This window comes from Lolium perenne, chromosome 1, assembly GCF_019359855.2.
Source record: "Lolium perenne isolate Kyuss_39 chromosome 1, Kyuss_2.0, whole genome shotgun sequence".
Lineage (NCBI taxonomy): Eukaryota > Viridiplantae > Streptophyta > Magnoliopsida > Poales > Poaceae > Lolium > Lolium perenne.
In genome coordinates this window covers 259,057,749-259,074,191 of record NC_067244.2, presented here as the reverse complement: position 1 = coordinate 259,074,191, position 16,443 = coordinate 259,057,749, and the positions used below count along the sequence as shown (strand labels likewise).

Below are 16,443 nucleotides of genomic sequence, written 5' to 3'. Positions count from 1 at the left end.
GCTGTCAGCTGCCTGTGTACTAGTACTATAAAACTCATGCAGCTATGCATGCAGTGCTATTTATAGTGTGCCATTGCAACACCAACACTGCACGCCCGATGATCAGACGGATCAAGGCGATCGGTCGAGGTGCTTGTTGTCACTCTCTTGGGTGCATCCCGGCAATGGCGGATATCTGAGAGCATTTACCATGCTAGCTAGCTGCTTATTTTTGCCGCGCTTAACACAGCCTCATGATCGAGACCTGCACTAATCCTTCCTACTCATCACTGATGATAGCAAAATCATCTACTCCTCAGCTCGTTAATGACGAGGAAACTGGAGAATGGCCCCATGGAATTTGGTATCTGTTCGGGGTATATTCACGCAATCACAGTCACAGAAATATGTTCTTCTTTCAGAGGGCTAATATTTTTGGGAAGAGCAAGGGGGCATATCCTGGCATGATAGATGATGTGTGGGTGAGCTCACCTGAGAGGTTCTGCCGCCCAGCTACTTGTGCCTGCACCTGTTAATCTGTTGTCAAAGACCAGCCAATCTTAGGCAGCAGCTGCGAGCCATTCTTGTGCACTCTTGCCATAAATCAACAAGAGGTTTATCGAGTTTAAACTTGACCACCGCTACTTCTCTTTGCATCATATGTTAAGTGGGACAAATGACAGACAAAAGGTCAGACACTGTATGTTCTGTGATCTTTCTTCGTCGTAATTTCAGGACTTCATCCCTGTTAACTGTCAAGGGTGCATCACAAAGTACACTGAAATGACCATGATGGCTCATTCAAAACTCAACATCATAGATTAACTCGTGAGCAAACCTGGTACTTGACCCTTTCAAAATTCACAGCGTCAACACAAGAGAATAAGCTGAACTAGTCTTGACCTCCATATGGTTGCACTTGATAAAATAAAATATTAGAGTGGACAAAAAGAGGCCGGACTACATGTAGCTCTTTGTTTTCAAACACTCAAAATTGCTCAATACCTGGACATCTAAAGATTGACGGATCTACCAAGTTACTATGGCCAGCACTGAGGATGGTTTTCAAATGTTGTAGCACCAACGACTGTGTGCAAACTAAGCAAGGGGTTCAGGTCATTCTGTACTGACAAGTTTGAGTACTGTATTTAGAAAATCTGCATTTGGGATTGAGAGGCTGGCATGTTATCAGTTATCACATCTAAAAAATTAAGGCTATTGCTTAGTATTGATTCCACAGGCATATCTACCAACAAGTTCAACATGTTCTCCAGTTAAACACCGGGGTAATATAAAAAGGACGTACCCAGTGCTGAGAGCTCCCGCACTGTGCGGGGTCTGGGGAAGGTGTTAGTGGCAAGCCTTACCCTCACGAAGTGCAATGTGAGGAGACCGCGACTCGAACCTGGGACCTCTCGGTCACAGGCAGCGAGGCTCTACCGCTGCACCAGGCCCGCCCTAATATATTAATGAGAAATATGGCACTGTCCAACTAATGATAAACCTAGATGCCCACATTTCAATGACAATTGATTCAACTAAATTCTGACCAATATGGTTGATGATCTGAGAGAAGGGAGGTATCAGCAGAATACCTCGGGCATTGCCTTTCAAAGGGTATATGTTTTCAGCTGATGGACATCTGAACAGCAACGGATCTACCAAGTTACTATTGCAATCATCGATGATGGTTTTCTATAGCACATATGGCTGTGAAGTGACTAGAGCAAGGGATTTAGGCCATTCTGCATTGACAACTTGAGTAGTGCTTTTCGAAAATCAGGACTTGGCACTCTGTTATGTTTGTCATAACTACAAAAACTCAGACCACTGTTCCGTATTGACTGGGCAGACATTTCTGCCAACAGGCTCAACATTTTATCCAGTTGAACACCTGAAGTAATCCATCGAAGAGAAAGTATGGCATGCCAACCTAATGATAGCCCACATTGTCAGACATCTCTATGATGAAAACTGATTCAATTGAATCATGGCAAAAAAGAAAGTGTTCTGTTTGTGCATTATGGTCTTGAAATACATATATGCTCCACCAGGTGATTCAACTAGAACATTTTTATTCCAAGGGAAACATTAGAGTTACACAAGCGACCGATGACAATTTATTATCAGCATGGGGATACAAAATTATGCAAACAACCAATAACATTTGATGAAGTATAATCAAGATGGGGGTAGAGATAACATGCCCTTAGAACAGAACAGAACAGAACAGGCTCTAAATGTATTATTATTATAATTGCAGATAAAGTAGAGGCATGCTGGGAAGACTCTTGGGTACTAGTACTAACTAACAATCAAGTGCTACTACTTGTTGGGCTATAGAGAAATGAATGATGGTACACAAATGGAGCGACGACAGATTCAGATTGCAAGCAAGCAAGCAAGCATCCATCTAAGATGAAGATGTAATGAGCAGGGTTGAGATAGTAGCGAATTCAGCCCAACCCTGGAAGCATGTGACCCGGATCGATGATTTGGATGGGAGCCGGTTGGTGCTGCTGTTGTTGCTGGAGCGTGAAGGGCTGACCTGGCGCGGGCAGTGCCGGCGTGATGAGAGGAGGCATGGTGGTGTTCTTGGCCTCCATGAGTCTCCACATGTACCACGCCGCGACGGAGCGGTAGGGCCGCCACTGTTCGCAGAGCTTGTCCATTTGCGACGGTCGGGGCACGTCGTCGAGGCCGTAGAGCATCTGCACGCCCTTCCTGACCCCGAGGTCCGCGGAGGGTAGCACGTCCGGGCGCGCGAGGGAGAAGATCATGAACATGTGGACGCTCCAGGTGCCGATGCCGCTGACCATGGTGAGCATGGAGGCGAGGGAGCGGTCGTCCATGGCGACGATGGCGGCGTCGGAGAGGATCCCGGTGGCGTACTTGCGGGCGAGGTCGTGGAGGTAGGAGGCCTTGCGCGGGGAGACCCCGATGTGGCGGAGCTGGTCGGCGGTGAGCGCGAGGACGGCGTCGGGGAGCACGCCGGGCTCGCCGCCGAGGAGCGCGACGAAGCGCGAGTAGACGGAGGCGGCGGCCTTGAAGGCGAGCTGCTGGTAGAGGATGGATCGGACGAGCGAGTGGAAGGGGCGGTGCGGGCAGTGGAACGCCGGGGGCTCGTGCGCGTCGATGACGGCGGCGAGGGACGGGTCGGCCGCGCGCAGGTGCCGGATGGCCGCGGCCACCTCGCCGTCCGCCGACAGGGGCCGGCCCCGGACGGACAGCGCCAGGCGGGGCTTCTTGGACGCGCTGGAGTCGGAGGAGCGCTGCTTCTTCTTGGGGCGGGAGGCGGAGGCGGCGGCGAGGGTGGTGGATGCGGAGAGAGCGGGCGTGGAGGCGGCGGAGGCGGGGGGCGACGGGGAGAGGGGCTGGGAGAGGGATTGCTCGCCCATGGAGATGGAGGAAGAGGAAAAAAGCTAGGTTCTTTGACCTGGTTGGGTTGGGATTGGGGGTTGGGGGCGTTTGTGGTATTTCGGAGCTGCAAACGCCCTTAAAGTGCAACACAGCCTAAGGCGTAGATCTAATCTCATCCCAAGAGCTGTCTAGACGTGTCGAATGTGGAATTCTTCGATCTCTTCTCTTTTCTGAAATTGAATGTGGCATTTTTCTCCTCCCTCTATGCCCTGCCCCACTCCGGCTCGCCATGACCGCCATGGACGGGTGCTCCTCTACCCTTCCCTAGTTATGGATGCGGGCGGGCGCCATGCTCCTATGCTCCGGGAGTCGCCGCACTAGGTCGTTGGTTCCATTCACCTTCCAGCGCCGTCGTTGCCGCCATGGCCGAGGGATTTGACCATGTTTCCCCCCGCTGACCCCACGCGCGGACTCCACAAGTTTGACCCCTTCTACCCCACCTGCCAGCGCGTATGGGGATCGGCCATGTTCGCCACGTGGATGCTCTACACCTGGGATATCTTGGCCGTTCACGCTAGGGACCCGACCTCATCTAACCTAGAGGTAATTGAGGAATTTTTCGGCCAACTCTGGATTGTTCCCGATTCTCCCACCTCACCTCCTCTGTGATCTTCGCCACGTTGCCTCGTCTGGATCCGGCGTGACCTCGTGGAATCTAACTCCTTCTGCATCTCCGATTATGGGTTGGGAAATCCCCTTTTCTAAGATTATCCCTAGTCATGATTTTATTATGTGAAAGCAACCAAAGAAAAACATGTACCCTAGGGAGAATTTTGAGATTCCACGCCCTCTAAAATTAACTATAGCATACATAGTTTTAGAAGAATAAACCACATTAGTCTCATAAGACCAGATAAGCTAACCCTCTTCATCAACAAAGCTAAAAGTATTAGCAACAACTTCCAATTCATGCCATTGGACCATAATCTTCTCATATAAAGTCCTCCTTAAATCACATCTAAGATTAGTCCCATCCCACGGCTCAGCTACAGTTTTAGTATGTTTATTGGATATATAATATAAATATCCCAAAACTGGGTAGCTAGATTGGTATTGCCAAAACAAATATCCTCCCAAAACCTAATTTTCCTACCATTCCATAATTTCCATTCATAACCAAATTTAACAGCCTCAGCTGGCCACATAACCCCTCCGAGAAGGTAGAAAGTATATTTTGGTCCCTAGTATTATACTTGCTATCAACAGTTTTCTTCCAAAGAGTTCCTTCTCCTTGGATGTACTATCTTCTAATCCAAGATCCTAATAGGCACAAGTTTAAATCTTGAAGGTTAGGGATACCCATATCTAGCTCCAAATTCTTTTCCGATATACACACACAAGGCTAGTTAGCTAAGTGAAGTTTGTGATTCCCTTCCTCGTCGTTCCATAGGCAATTGGCCAATCGAGTATTAATATAATAAGGTTCAAGAAACATTTAGAGAATTTGAACAAGGATAGCAAATAAATAGGAATACTAGCTAAAATAGATTTTACTACTAGTTCTTTCTTTGGAGCAGAAGAGAAGATAGCAACTCCCCTCTTGTTCGATAGTGAACGAACGGTTGCAGACTAAGCGTGTAATAACCAATTACTAAAGATTAACCTTTTCTTGTTTGATGAAAAATAATACTGTAAGGTACAATCGTGGAGAGCCGTCCATTTTGTATGACAAGAAACAGGTGGAAAGGTACGTCTGTCCAGCTCACCAGATCTCATGCGCATATAGAGAAAACAAGGACGGACACAACCGTGGTCGTTTGTCTTTCTTCCCTCCCTCCCGCAATCAGGCAATCAGTGGCGAGAAGAAATCGCGTCACCAGCGAACCCGATCTGACCACAGCGATGAGCTTCCGGGACGAGAGCGGCGGCGACGACGGCGGGGGCCGCACGTCGTCCGCCTCGGACCTGCGGAAGCCCTTCCTGCACACGGGGAGCTGGTACCGGATGTCCGCCGCGGGCGGCGGCGGCGTCATGGACCGCCTCGAGTCCTCCGCCTACGCGCTCCGCGACAGCTCCGTCTCCGCCGTGCTCTGCACGCTCATCGTCGCGCTCGGACCCATCCAGTTCGGATTCACATGCGGCTACTCCTCGCCCACGCAGGACGCAATCATCGCAGACCTCGGACTATCCCTCTCCGAGGTGAACATATCATTCGCATACATTCTACGCTTACCTCACTCGATGGTGCTTATGATGCTCTGCTGTTGTTGTTGATTTTTTTTTTTTTATAATGTGCGCGCAGTTCTCTATATTCGGATCCCTGTCCAACGTCGGGGCCATGGTGGGCGCCATTGCCAGCGGGCAGATCGCCGAGTACATCGGCCGGAAGGGGGTGAGATCTCCATGCCCTCCTCTGACCCATGTCTCATCCTACATTTTGACAGCTGTTGGGTGTTAACTATTCAGTGTGTCTACTGTCAGACCGGATCCTGAATGTTTTGTTTCACCGTCGTTAGTAGTAGAGTGTTAAACGAGCTTTGGTGGTGAGAGACCACAAGGATTTATGCGTTCAATGGTAACGAGATTCACTCGTGCAGTAACTGACCATGGTCCCTCTTTTTTTCTGTGTGTGGCCATGGTAGTAACTGAGATTTGGCGTGAGAGCTTACAAGGATTTATTTACGGCTGTGGATTTCTGACAGAAATGAGATTCATTAATTCGTGCACCGACTGACAATGCTTATTTTTTTGCTGGCTTGTAGTCTCTGATGATCGCCGCGATCCCAAACATCATCGGGTGGCTTGCAATATCGTTTGCAAATGTAAGAATGATTTAACCTCCCCCCGCGGTTATCTCAAGGCTTGTTCATTTAGGTTGATTGCTTCAGTGATATCCTATGTCTGTGTAATTTATGTCTGACTTGTTTGCGCAGGATTCTTCCTTTTTGTTCATGGGCCGTTTGCTCGAAGGATTTGGCGTCGGTGTAATTTCCTATGTGGTCTGTCTCCCTCTGCTCTTGATCTTGTAAAAAAATTCAGTCCAAACATAAACTGATAATCGTGTATGCTATTGAACTATAGTGTTACCTTGCATTATAGTAGCAGCATAGGTAGGCATCATTCTAACTCGCGCGTGCCACTTGGTTTTAAGTTTTTCGAGCTGGTGTTCATTGTCCAACAATGTTATGATTTACGGGCCTGATAGTTGCTTAAACTTGGATATTTTCACGCCTGGTATCAGTTTCTGAATTGAAAGTTCCGTTTCATGGTCTCAGGTGCCAGTTTATATAGCAGAAATAGCTCCACAAAACATGAGAGGAGCTCTGGGTGCAGTGAATCAGGTCATTTGTTTTTACATATAAGCAATAACAAAATATTTATGCGTATCTGTCTTCTTGTCTGACCGTTTTATCTGCCATTTTTAACCCTATTCGGATTTTCTTATGCAGCTCTCTGTTACAATTGGTATATTGCTTGCGTACACATTAGGCATGTTTGTTCCCTGGAGAATACTTGCTGTTCTTGGTAAGATGGACAATGCACTATTATGTTAAAAATGTGTCACTCGTCCAACTCAGTTTAGCTAAGTTGCTACATTCATTGTTATAAATCATTTGTTCGCTTATAGCTATCGGTTGCACTTTTCACTTGTTATGAAATAATTAGGAGGACCCTCCCTTCACGACCTCGCTAAAAATTGTTTGCCTTAACTCTTTTCTGTCACTTTCACATTTTGTAGGAATTTTACCTTGCTCAATCCTGATACCTGGATTGTTCTTTATTCCTGAATCACCAAGGTGGTTGGTAAGTGACTTGATATGTTTTCATTATCCTTTTTTGACACTATCAGCAGGATCTAAATAGAACAGATTGTTGTTTCAGGCCAAAATGGGAAAGATGGAGGATTTTGAATCTTCGCTGCAGGTCCTGCGAGGATTTGAGACTGACATCTCAGCAGAAGTAAATGAAATAAAGGTAACTACTAGTAGCAGGAGTAATTTTGTTGCAGTCAAGTCATATGCTACAGGCCATATGTATGCATTGTCGACAATTTTATGCTTAATGTTTCACATGACAATCCTTTTCTTTTAAGGAACACGAGGAGGAATATATCTTTTTTACATTCTTAATGTTTCACCTGCCATTTTATGCTTAAATGTTTAACAAGTTCACAAATAAATGTAAATTATATATTTTTTACATTTGACAACACAGAGATCAGTTCAATCATCGAGGAGGAGGACAACGATACAATTTGCAGATATCAAGCAGAAGAGATATAGTGTTCCTCTTATGGTTGGTGGTTTACCATTAAGTACTTCGCTTTGTGGACACATCAATGTTCCTCATTTGCCTCCTGGTTTAATTTCTGTAGATAGGCATTGGTCTCCTTGTACTTCAACAACTAAGTGGTGTCAATGGGATATTTTTTTATGCTGCAAGTATCTTCAAAGCTGCTGGTACGTTTGTGTTATATATGACATGATGATGCTCTGCTAATTAAGCATGCCTGCGTGTTATAGTTTCACTTACATAGTATTTAATAATTCTACACAATACTTGTGAACTTGTGATCGAACTAAATGCTAAAACTGAAATAGCGTTAAGCATGCTGCGTATCCATAGCAGTTTGATAGGGATATTTGGAACATTTGAAAAATTCAATGGTACCCTGTTTGATTTTAACTTGCTGGAAGCTCATATTGCAATACTGGGCCTTAATACCTTGGCAATAGCAATAACAAATAGCTTGTAATTCAAGTCTGATATCTGACGAAGTTCTTTCCTGAACAGGTATTGAAAATTTTAATCTAGCAACATGTGGTTTGGGAGCTGTTCAGGTATACTTATCTTATAAGTTACATCCACATTGTGCCTATGAACTTAGTGGAATCGTGGTCTTGGTATTGCATACTTAACGGAATCTTATCATTGTTAGGTGGTTGCTACTGGAGTAACAACCTGGTTGACTGACAAAGCTGGTCGACGGCTACTTCTCATTGTTAGTTGCATCACAATTGTGTATTGCACAATATTCTAAGAAAATATCAGCTGTGTTCATTAAATTCTTTATTTATTCCAGATTTCTACTACAGGAATGACCATCACTCTTCTCATTGTTTCCGTGTCATTTTTTGTGAAGGTAACACCACTTAAAGTGTTAATGGTATACATAATGGTTAGCTGTACAATTGTCTAATCTAGATTAATGAATACTACTCGAGTTTCCCTTTGTGATTTATTTTATTGTCAATTCTGAAACAGGACAACATAACGGAGGGTTCTCATTTATACTCTGTAATGAGTATGCTTTCACTGGCCGGACTTGTGGTTAGTTGCAGTTCTATATACACTTATTTATTCTTGGTTGAGAGAAGCAGGTTTCATGCCTCACTTTTTCTACTGCAGGCATTTGTGATTGCATTTTCTCTTGGCTTGGGAGCCATCCCATGGATAATAATGTCTGAGGTATACAGTTGTTATGTTCAATGCATCTATATGACCTTCTCCCTATGTAGCTGTTACCACTATTACTTGCCACTTTTTGTTCATAGCTATGAATCTCTTCCATAGCCTCCTTTTCCTTTTTTATCAAGTGGCACTGCAACCCCAAGTCCAGACCCTCCTCACAACACCCTTTCCCTGTGAAATGGATCCAGATCCTGCAGCTACAGATTGCAATTTGTCCCCCTTTAGTGTTCCTAAGATCTGTGATTTTAAGTTGCAGTTATCAGACTATGTAGAGCAAATTTCTATCTGGAACTTAACATCTTCGCGGTTATTTTCCTGCAGATTCTCCCTGTTAATATAAAGAGTCTTGCGGGAAGTGTCGCAACCCTCGCAAACTGGATGACAGCGTGGCTCGTCACGATGACAGCGAGCCTGATGTTAAGCTGGAGCAACGGAGGTATGTCCCGCATTCCAGCCTCCCTCTGTCTTTGGTGACACCGTATCTCACAACGCATTGCCCTCCTTCGACAGGAACATTCGCTATATACGCCGCGGTGTGTATGGGGTCCCTTCTTTTCGTGTGCCTGTGGGTGCCAGAGACCAAGGGAAGAACGCTAGAGGAGATTGCGTTCTCTTTCCGCTGAAGCCCAGAAGGCACTATTCCCAAGGTCTGGATGTGGTAGACATGCAGGCATGGTTTTTGCAGGGATTTGTATCATGTGTTGTGTAATAGTAGTAGTGTATCAGTGTTGTATGTGCAATAGAATTTTGGGGGTGGAGTGCAGCAAGACAGTCACCCAGCCCCTTTGCAAGTCAGGAAGTGTGTAGGAGAAAGCAAGTTTTGTTGGTTACTTGGTCTCATTAAGAAGTGCCCAGTAGAATAATTGAGTTGTAATGCCCAATAATAAATTTTGTTCAGATAGATTTTTGGGTCCCTCAGCAAGTGATATATTATATAATTCAACGGACATGTGGTAGTAGTTGTAATATGTTACCTTTGTGCCTGAAATCTTGTGCAAAAAGACCATGATCATGGATAGCACAATGTACATTTGGGCCTCCTCATTGGGCTTGATCAGTTTGCTCTGTCATTTGGATTGGTCGCCAGAAATTTGACCTCCACCCCATCCAATTTTTGTTTCGAGAAAATCTAAAAACGCTCTAAAAAATAGCGCGAACTTAAATTGACACCAGTTCTTCCATTTGATCCTCCGATTTGTGGTTTGAAGTCACGTTTTGAGTTCATCCCGTGGCATCCCGGCGCATAGACCGATGGTCGCCGACCATTCTGGCACACAGACCAGCGCATTAGTTCCCATGCAGGAAGGCCACGGGGTCGTGACCAGACTGTGCGGCTCACGGCCCGGTACCGCTGGCCATTGCGCTCGGAGCGACACACAGCTTTTTTTCAGTGTGATTTCATCATATTCTGTGGATAAGTGTCATCATCTAAGGAGTAATGGATTTTTTTTTTACAATTTGCTAGCTTAATTTCAAATTTGAGCTAAATAGACCTTGACTAGCATATAGATGTGTTCTCTCTTTTTTTTCACCCAGGAATCAAACCTTCAGATTTTAATGTAACTCCCTTGGAATTGTGAGATATTCTTGTGACTTTTCTCTTCAACCAAAATAATAATACTCCATCTGTTCCTGAAAAAGCTTCTCAACTTTCTCTAAATACGGAGAAATATAGACATGCTTTAGCTATAGATACATCCCTATCTACAAAAAACTTAGAAGCTTTTTTTTTTTGGAACGGAGGGAGTAATAATTTTTTATAATTGCAAAGTTTTTTTTATTCTAAATTGAACTTACCTATATTTTCCGAGTTTGCTATTTTTTAGCATGATGAGAACAAACTTAGTTCTCAGCCGAGCCCTACACCATTAGATTTGCATCATGATTCATGTTCTATGGGTTGCAAGTTGTGTTGCAATTGAGATTTTTTTTCAGTTGCACATTGGGTTGCAGCTGATTTTTTCTTTTCAGTTTCAAGTGTGTTTGTAACTGAGGTTTTCCGGTTGTAAGTCGAATTGCCACTGAGATTTTTTTCAGTTGTAAGTTGAGTTGCAACTGAGGAGAGAATTGTGCATGGGCAGATGATACTATTTGTTGTACATCACAAAAAAAAACGAGACTATTTGTCCAGGCCCACTTTCCTATATTATGAAGATTTTATTTGGCCGGCTGTTGCACCCTCATGATTCAACATCCCCGGCATGGCAATTGTCGGGTACACATAACCATGATGCCGTAGAAATGTAGACCAAGTGCAAAGTTGACAAATGTTTATACTAAAAGCTAATTCCCATTTCTATTTATCAGCCAACGGGAGCAAGATCCATAACTCATTGTTATCACACAGCGCGCGTTAACTCTGCCCCTCACCGCACGGTATCAGGATAGTATAGTTCCCTGGATGAGTACCAGAAACATTCATCCGCTCAATGAGTGGGGGCAAGATCAAAAGCAATCTGGAATTGCAGATAGGAGATATGCAAGCTTCGTGAATATACCAAGAATGTGGGGTTCCAACAACGGTACTAAGAGCATCTCCAGTCGCGTCCCCCAAAGCGTCCCCCAAACCGCGCCGGATTGAGCGTTTGGGGGACGTGTTTTGTTCGTGTCTGACATAGGCATCCCAAATGGGCCTGCCGAAGATAGTACCCGGGGTTTACTGAAGGCCCACTACCCGAAGAATAAGAAGATTCAGAAGCCCAAGATATTATTAAGGAAAGCTGGAGTTGTAATAGGAAGCGTTATTTGTAATCTTGCGGGATGAGTTAGAAACCATACCGGACTCTGTAACTTGTACAACACGAATCCCTCGACTCCGCCTCCTATATAAAGGGGGAGTCGAGGGACGAGGAAGGGATCGAATCATTGTTTACAAACCCTAGTTTTCATAATCATCGAGTACTTTTCGGCTGAAACCTTCGAGATCTACTTGCCCTCTACTTCCAACTAAACCCTAGCCTACAATCCATAGGCATTGACAAGTTAATACTTTGTCAATTGGCGCCGTCTGTGGGAACTAGAGGCGTAAGGATCTGATCTCGATGGCACGTTCAAGATCTTCGACATCATCAACCGCAAGCAACGCAATGGATCAAGATGCGTATCTGGCGGAGCCTATGGAGATGACGTTCGGAAAGTTTCGCTTTCGCGTCGAGAAGGAAGGATCGTATCGTGTCGAAATTCCGATTTCGTCGGGATCGTCGGCGGTCGATTCCGATTTTTCAAGCTATACATCGCCAACCGAATCAGGAGAAGAAGAAACTTCGTCGACACACTACGTCAGCACAAGGGCAAGAGAGAAACTCGACAAGATCTTCAGCGACATGTCGTTTGAGTCATCTGCGGACTCATATATAAGTGATGGCTCAAGCAGTGTCGACAGTTACGACTTCATCGACAAATCTATTACAGTGGGCAAGGTCTTCATCAATCTCAACGATGGTGTCACCAAACCCAACATAGATCTGAATACAAAATATCATCAGATTTATGCCATTGAAGAGCCAAATAATGATCAAGAGGAAACATCCGAGGCTTTCGACGATCTGGGAAATCCATACGTCGATCCCTCCGATCTGCGACGAGGCCTGGGCAATAAGTACGTCGGGCCACAGCCACGACACAGAGTTCAACTCCCGCAAGCAGCGTGGGATAGAGCCGCGAGAGCTATGGACGGCTCAGAACCAATGGCCACCACAGCCACGCCAGAGGAATTGCAAGCATATCAATATAGGCTCGCACGAGCTGCAAGAGAATTGGAAAAACAGACAGCTGAGTTAAACAGGAGAAAGGAGGCAGCTTCTGCATCCAGCAGGAGAAGGGCAGATCTAAGTCGACAATCTAGAACTTTGGGTGATAGCCACAGGGAGGCTCGGAACAGAGCAAGATCAAGGTTACAACACATACCCGAAGCAGAAAGAGAGCACTTGGTCCAAAACCTCGACATGTCCTTTATGTCGATAGATACAAGAGGAAACATCATCCCTAAGACACCAGAGGCTGGGTATATGGCGACACATGCTTTTATCCTCGCATCTAAACCACCTCCAGGAGATCCAAGGGAAACACTATACAATATGGCGATAGCAGGAGTTGGAGCTATGGGGACAGCATTTGTATCAACGCCTCCCGAAGGAGCGGCAAGGCAAAATAGTCCACGACCTGCAGCAGCAGCAGCGGCAGCCCCTGAAGGACCAAGTGGAGCAAGAGACACGGCAGCACAAGCAAGGGTCGACAGAGCGCGGCAAAGCAGAAGGGAACATCGGCAATCCCCAGAGCTTAACGACGAGGATATGTGTGGCTTGCCGTGCTTCACAAGGAGAGTCCGAAAAACTCGAGTACCTTCAGGATTCAAGTTACCTGACAACTTCAAGAAATTCGACGGCCTTCAAGATCCAGAGGACTGGCTAGTTGATTATCTCGAGACGGTGAAGCTCACAGGAGGAACCAGGGCAACAGCTATGCAAAGCATCCAGGTGCATTTGAGTGGAGCCGCACGATCTTGGATAAAGAAACTTCCTCCAGGATCTATCGACAGCTGGGAAAGCTTCGAGGATGTGTTCGTCAAGAACTTCCGGTCCACATGCAAAAAACCTGCGTCGTTAGAGGAGTTGAGAGCATGTCGACAAAAGCCAGATGAGCCAATGAGAAAATATATCCAAAGGTGGAACATCATCAAAAACTCGGCAGAAAATATATCTGACGAGAGAGCGATAGATGCGTTTGTCGCAGGAATCAGGCGTGGAGATTTTGTCGAGGACTTGGGAAGGACCAACCCAAAGACAGTATCCGCGTTAATGGAAATAGCAAACAGATGGGCAGATGGAGAAGATGCTGTCCACAACAAACGGCACAGGTCGCCAGAGGAGGACCGTGGTCGAAATTATCAACCGAGGCGACGATTTCCTCGGCAGTACCCGAACTATGACGCTCCAGGACAAATTTCGGCAGGTTTTCGGGCAAACACAGGAGGAAACAACAGAGATGATTATCAGAGAAGCAATGAGCAGCGAGGCGATAATATGGACGATTCTCGAAATAACAGCAAAATAGCGGGCCTAGGTTCCCGAGGCCTTTCGTGTCTCCTGAAGAGATGATGAATGGGCCGTGTCAGATGCACTTTTTCCTCGACAGCAACGGAAAAAAGACAGTCAGGACATCTGCAGAAAGATTGTCGCAATTTCCAAGCAATGTTAAGGTGGGCAGAGCACGCTAACGCTCGGGCAGCACAGAGAAATCCTCGAGAACCCAGGAGCGAGATTCACTTGCCACCTCCCCCCGCGATTACAGAAGACAATCGACATCAGCTCAGAATAGCGGCAGCACCTCCACCACCACCTTACGTTGATCCTAACTCCAACGGAGCGGTGTCGATGATTCAAAAGGGAAGGCCATCCAATAGAGCTCAGAAAGTAATCTCACGACAGGTGTTCATGGCAGAAAAAATGCCTCCACCAACAGTCGAGTATCTTAATTGGTCAGGACAAGATATTGGCTTCACCATAGCAGATCATCCGCAGCAAGTTCCTCGACCAGGACAGTCAGCACTTATCTTACCAGCAGTTATTGCGGGATTTGATGTCTCTCGAGTATTCATAGACGGCGGCAGCAGCTTAAACCTTATGTATGCAGATACATTAAGGAAGATGAACATATCCCTAGCAAACTTGAAGCCAACAGACACGAGGTTCCATGGTATCACACCGGAGAAACCAAGTTATCCATTGGGGAAAATCAATCTTGACGTTCAGTTTGGAACCCGAGAGAATTATAGAATCGAGAGGCTGGAATTTGAAGTTGTGGATTTTCCATCGCAGTACCACGCTCTGTTGGGACGACCAGCATATGCTAGATTTATGGCGGTGCCACACTATACATACCTGTTGTGGAGGATGCCTGGACCTAAGGGACCAATCACAGTCAAAGGAAGCTTCGCCTTAGCCGATAAATGCGATAAGGATTTTCATCGGATATCAGAAACTTTCGGGATGCAAGCTGAGTACCTGGCTTCAAGGAGTATGACTGACTACGACGTGCTGCCAGACGTTGGAAGGCCAAATAAAGAATCAACTTTCAACACCGAGAAAAATTCTAAGGAGGTGCAGATTCACCCGACAGACCCGAAAAAGACGACGTCCATCGCAAGCAACATGGACCTCGCATAGGAAAGCGCGCTCGTTGAGTTCCTCCGTGAGCACTGGAAAATCTTCGCATGGTGTCCAGCTGACATGCCAGGAGTACCCAGGGAACTTGCCGAGCACCACCTCAACTTGGATCCTCTCGCGAGACCAATCAAACAACCCTTGCGGCGTTTTTCGGAACCAAACCGCAAAGCTATGCTATCAGAAATAGATCGACTTAAGGATGCTGGTTTTATCAAAGAGATATCTACAGAAGCCACATGGGTAGCCAACCCAGTGATGGTGCCGAAGAAACACACGACAGTCCTTCGCATGTGCGTCGACTTTACGTGTCTCAATAAACATTGTCCTAAGGATCACTTTCCCCTCCCAAGGATCGATCAAATCATCGACTCCACGGCAGGATGTGAACGTCTTTCCTTCTTGGATGCATACTCTGGTTATAACTAGATCAGACTAAAAGAAGACGACGAGGCCAAAACAGCGTTCATAACACCTTACGGCGTGTTTTGTTACAGAACAATGCCTTTTGGTTTAAAAAACGCGGGAGCAACATATCAGAGGATGATGCAGAAGTGTTTGGCGACACAGATTGGGAAAAACGTGCAAGTATACATCGACGATGTCGTCATAACGTCAAAAAAGGGAGCAACGCTGATCGAAGATCTCAAAGAAACCTTTGACAACCTCGACAAATTCTGCCTCAAGCTGAACCCGACGAAGTGTTCTTTTGGCGTTCCAGCAGGAGAACTTCTGGGGTTTCTAGTTTCAGCAAGAGGAATTGAAGCAAATCCCGACAAAATACAAGCTATCGTAACAATGAGGAAGCCAACAAAGTTGAAAGAAATACAGCAGATTAATCAAGTAGTCGCAGCTTTGAGCAGATTCGTCGCCAGGTTGGGAGAAAAAGCGTTACCATTTTACACTCTGATAAAGCAAGGAGAGAAATTCCAGTGGAACGAAGAGGCCGACAGAGCTTTCGAGGATTTGAAGCGCACAATCTCGACACCACCAATCTTGGTGGCGCCGAAGGAAAAGGAACCTCTCCTGCTATATATTGCAGCCACGCCCCAAGTAGTTAGCACGGTGCTAGTTGTTGAAAGAGAAGAAGAAGGAAAACTCCATGGAGTGCAATGGCCAGTATATTTCATCAGTGAAGTTTTATCGCCTTCCAAACAGCGGTACCCGCAGTACCAAAAACTAGCATATGGAGTAATTGAAGGAGATATGCCCTAGAGGCAATAATAAAGTGGTTATTATTTATATCTTTATGTTTATGATAAATGTTTATATATCATGCTAGAATTGTATTAACCGAAACATTAGTACATGTGTGATATGTAGACAAACAAGAAGTCCCTAGTATGCCTCTTAAACTAGCTTGTTGATTAATAGATGATTAGTTTCATAATCATGAACATTGGATGTTATTAATAACAAGGTTATATCATTGTGTGAATGATGTAATGGACACACCCAATTAAGCGTAGCA

General features: G+C 45.6%; 2 protein-coding genes across 2 annotated transcripts; one reads left to right on the top strand and one right to left on the bottom strand.

Annotated features, from left to right (window-relative positions):
- Positions 1-2,034: 2,034 nt before the first annotated feature.
- LOC127326294 (DNA-3-methyladenine glycosylase 1-like) lies at positions 2,035-3,392 on the bottom strand. The gene has a single exon (XM_051353146.2). It carries the CDS (start codon positions 3,375-3,377, stop codon positions 2,436-2,438), a length of 942 nt encoding a protein of 313 aa, XP_051209106.1. The 5' UTR covers positions 3,378-3,392; the 3' UTR covers positions 2,035-2,435.
- Positions 3,393-5,132: 1,740 nt separating this feature from the next.
- LOC127326354 (sugar transporter ERD6-like 4) lies at positions 5,133-9,712 on the top strand. Its single transcript, XM_051353221.2, has 17 exons — positions 5,133-5,538; positions 5,642-5,731; positions 6,102-6,161; positions 6,273-6,338; positions 6,615-6,680; positions 6,789-6,864; positions 7,079-7,143; positions 7,222-7,314; positions 7,555-7,635; positions 7,715-7,799; positions 8,134-8,180; positions 8,279-8,341; positions 8,423-8,482; positions 8,605-8,670; positions 8,749-8,808; positions 9,133-9,247; positions 9,322-9,712. Exons 1-17 carry the CDS (start codon positions 5,242-5,244, stop codon positions 9,432-9,434), a joined length of 1,503 nt encoding a protein of 500 aa, XP_051209181.1. The 5' UTR covers positions 5,133-5,241; the 3' UTR covers positions 9,435-9,712.
- The last annotated feature ends 6,731 nt before the right edge of the window (positions 9,713-16,443 follow it).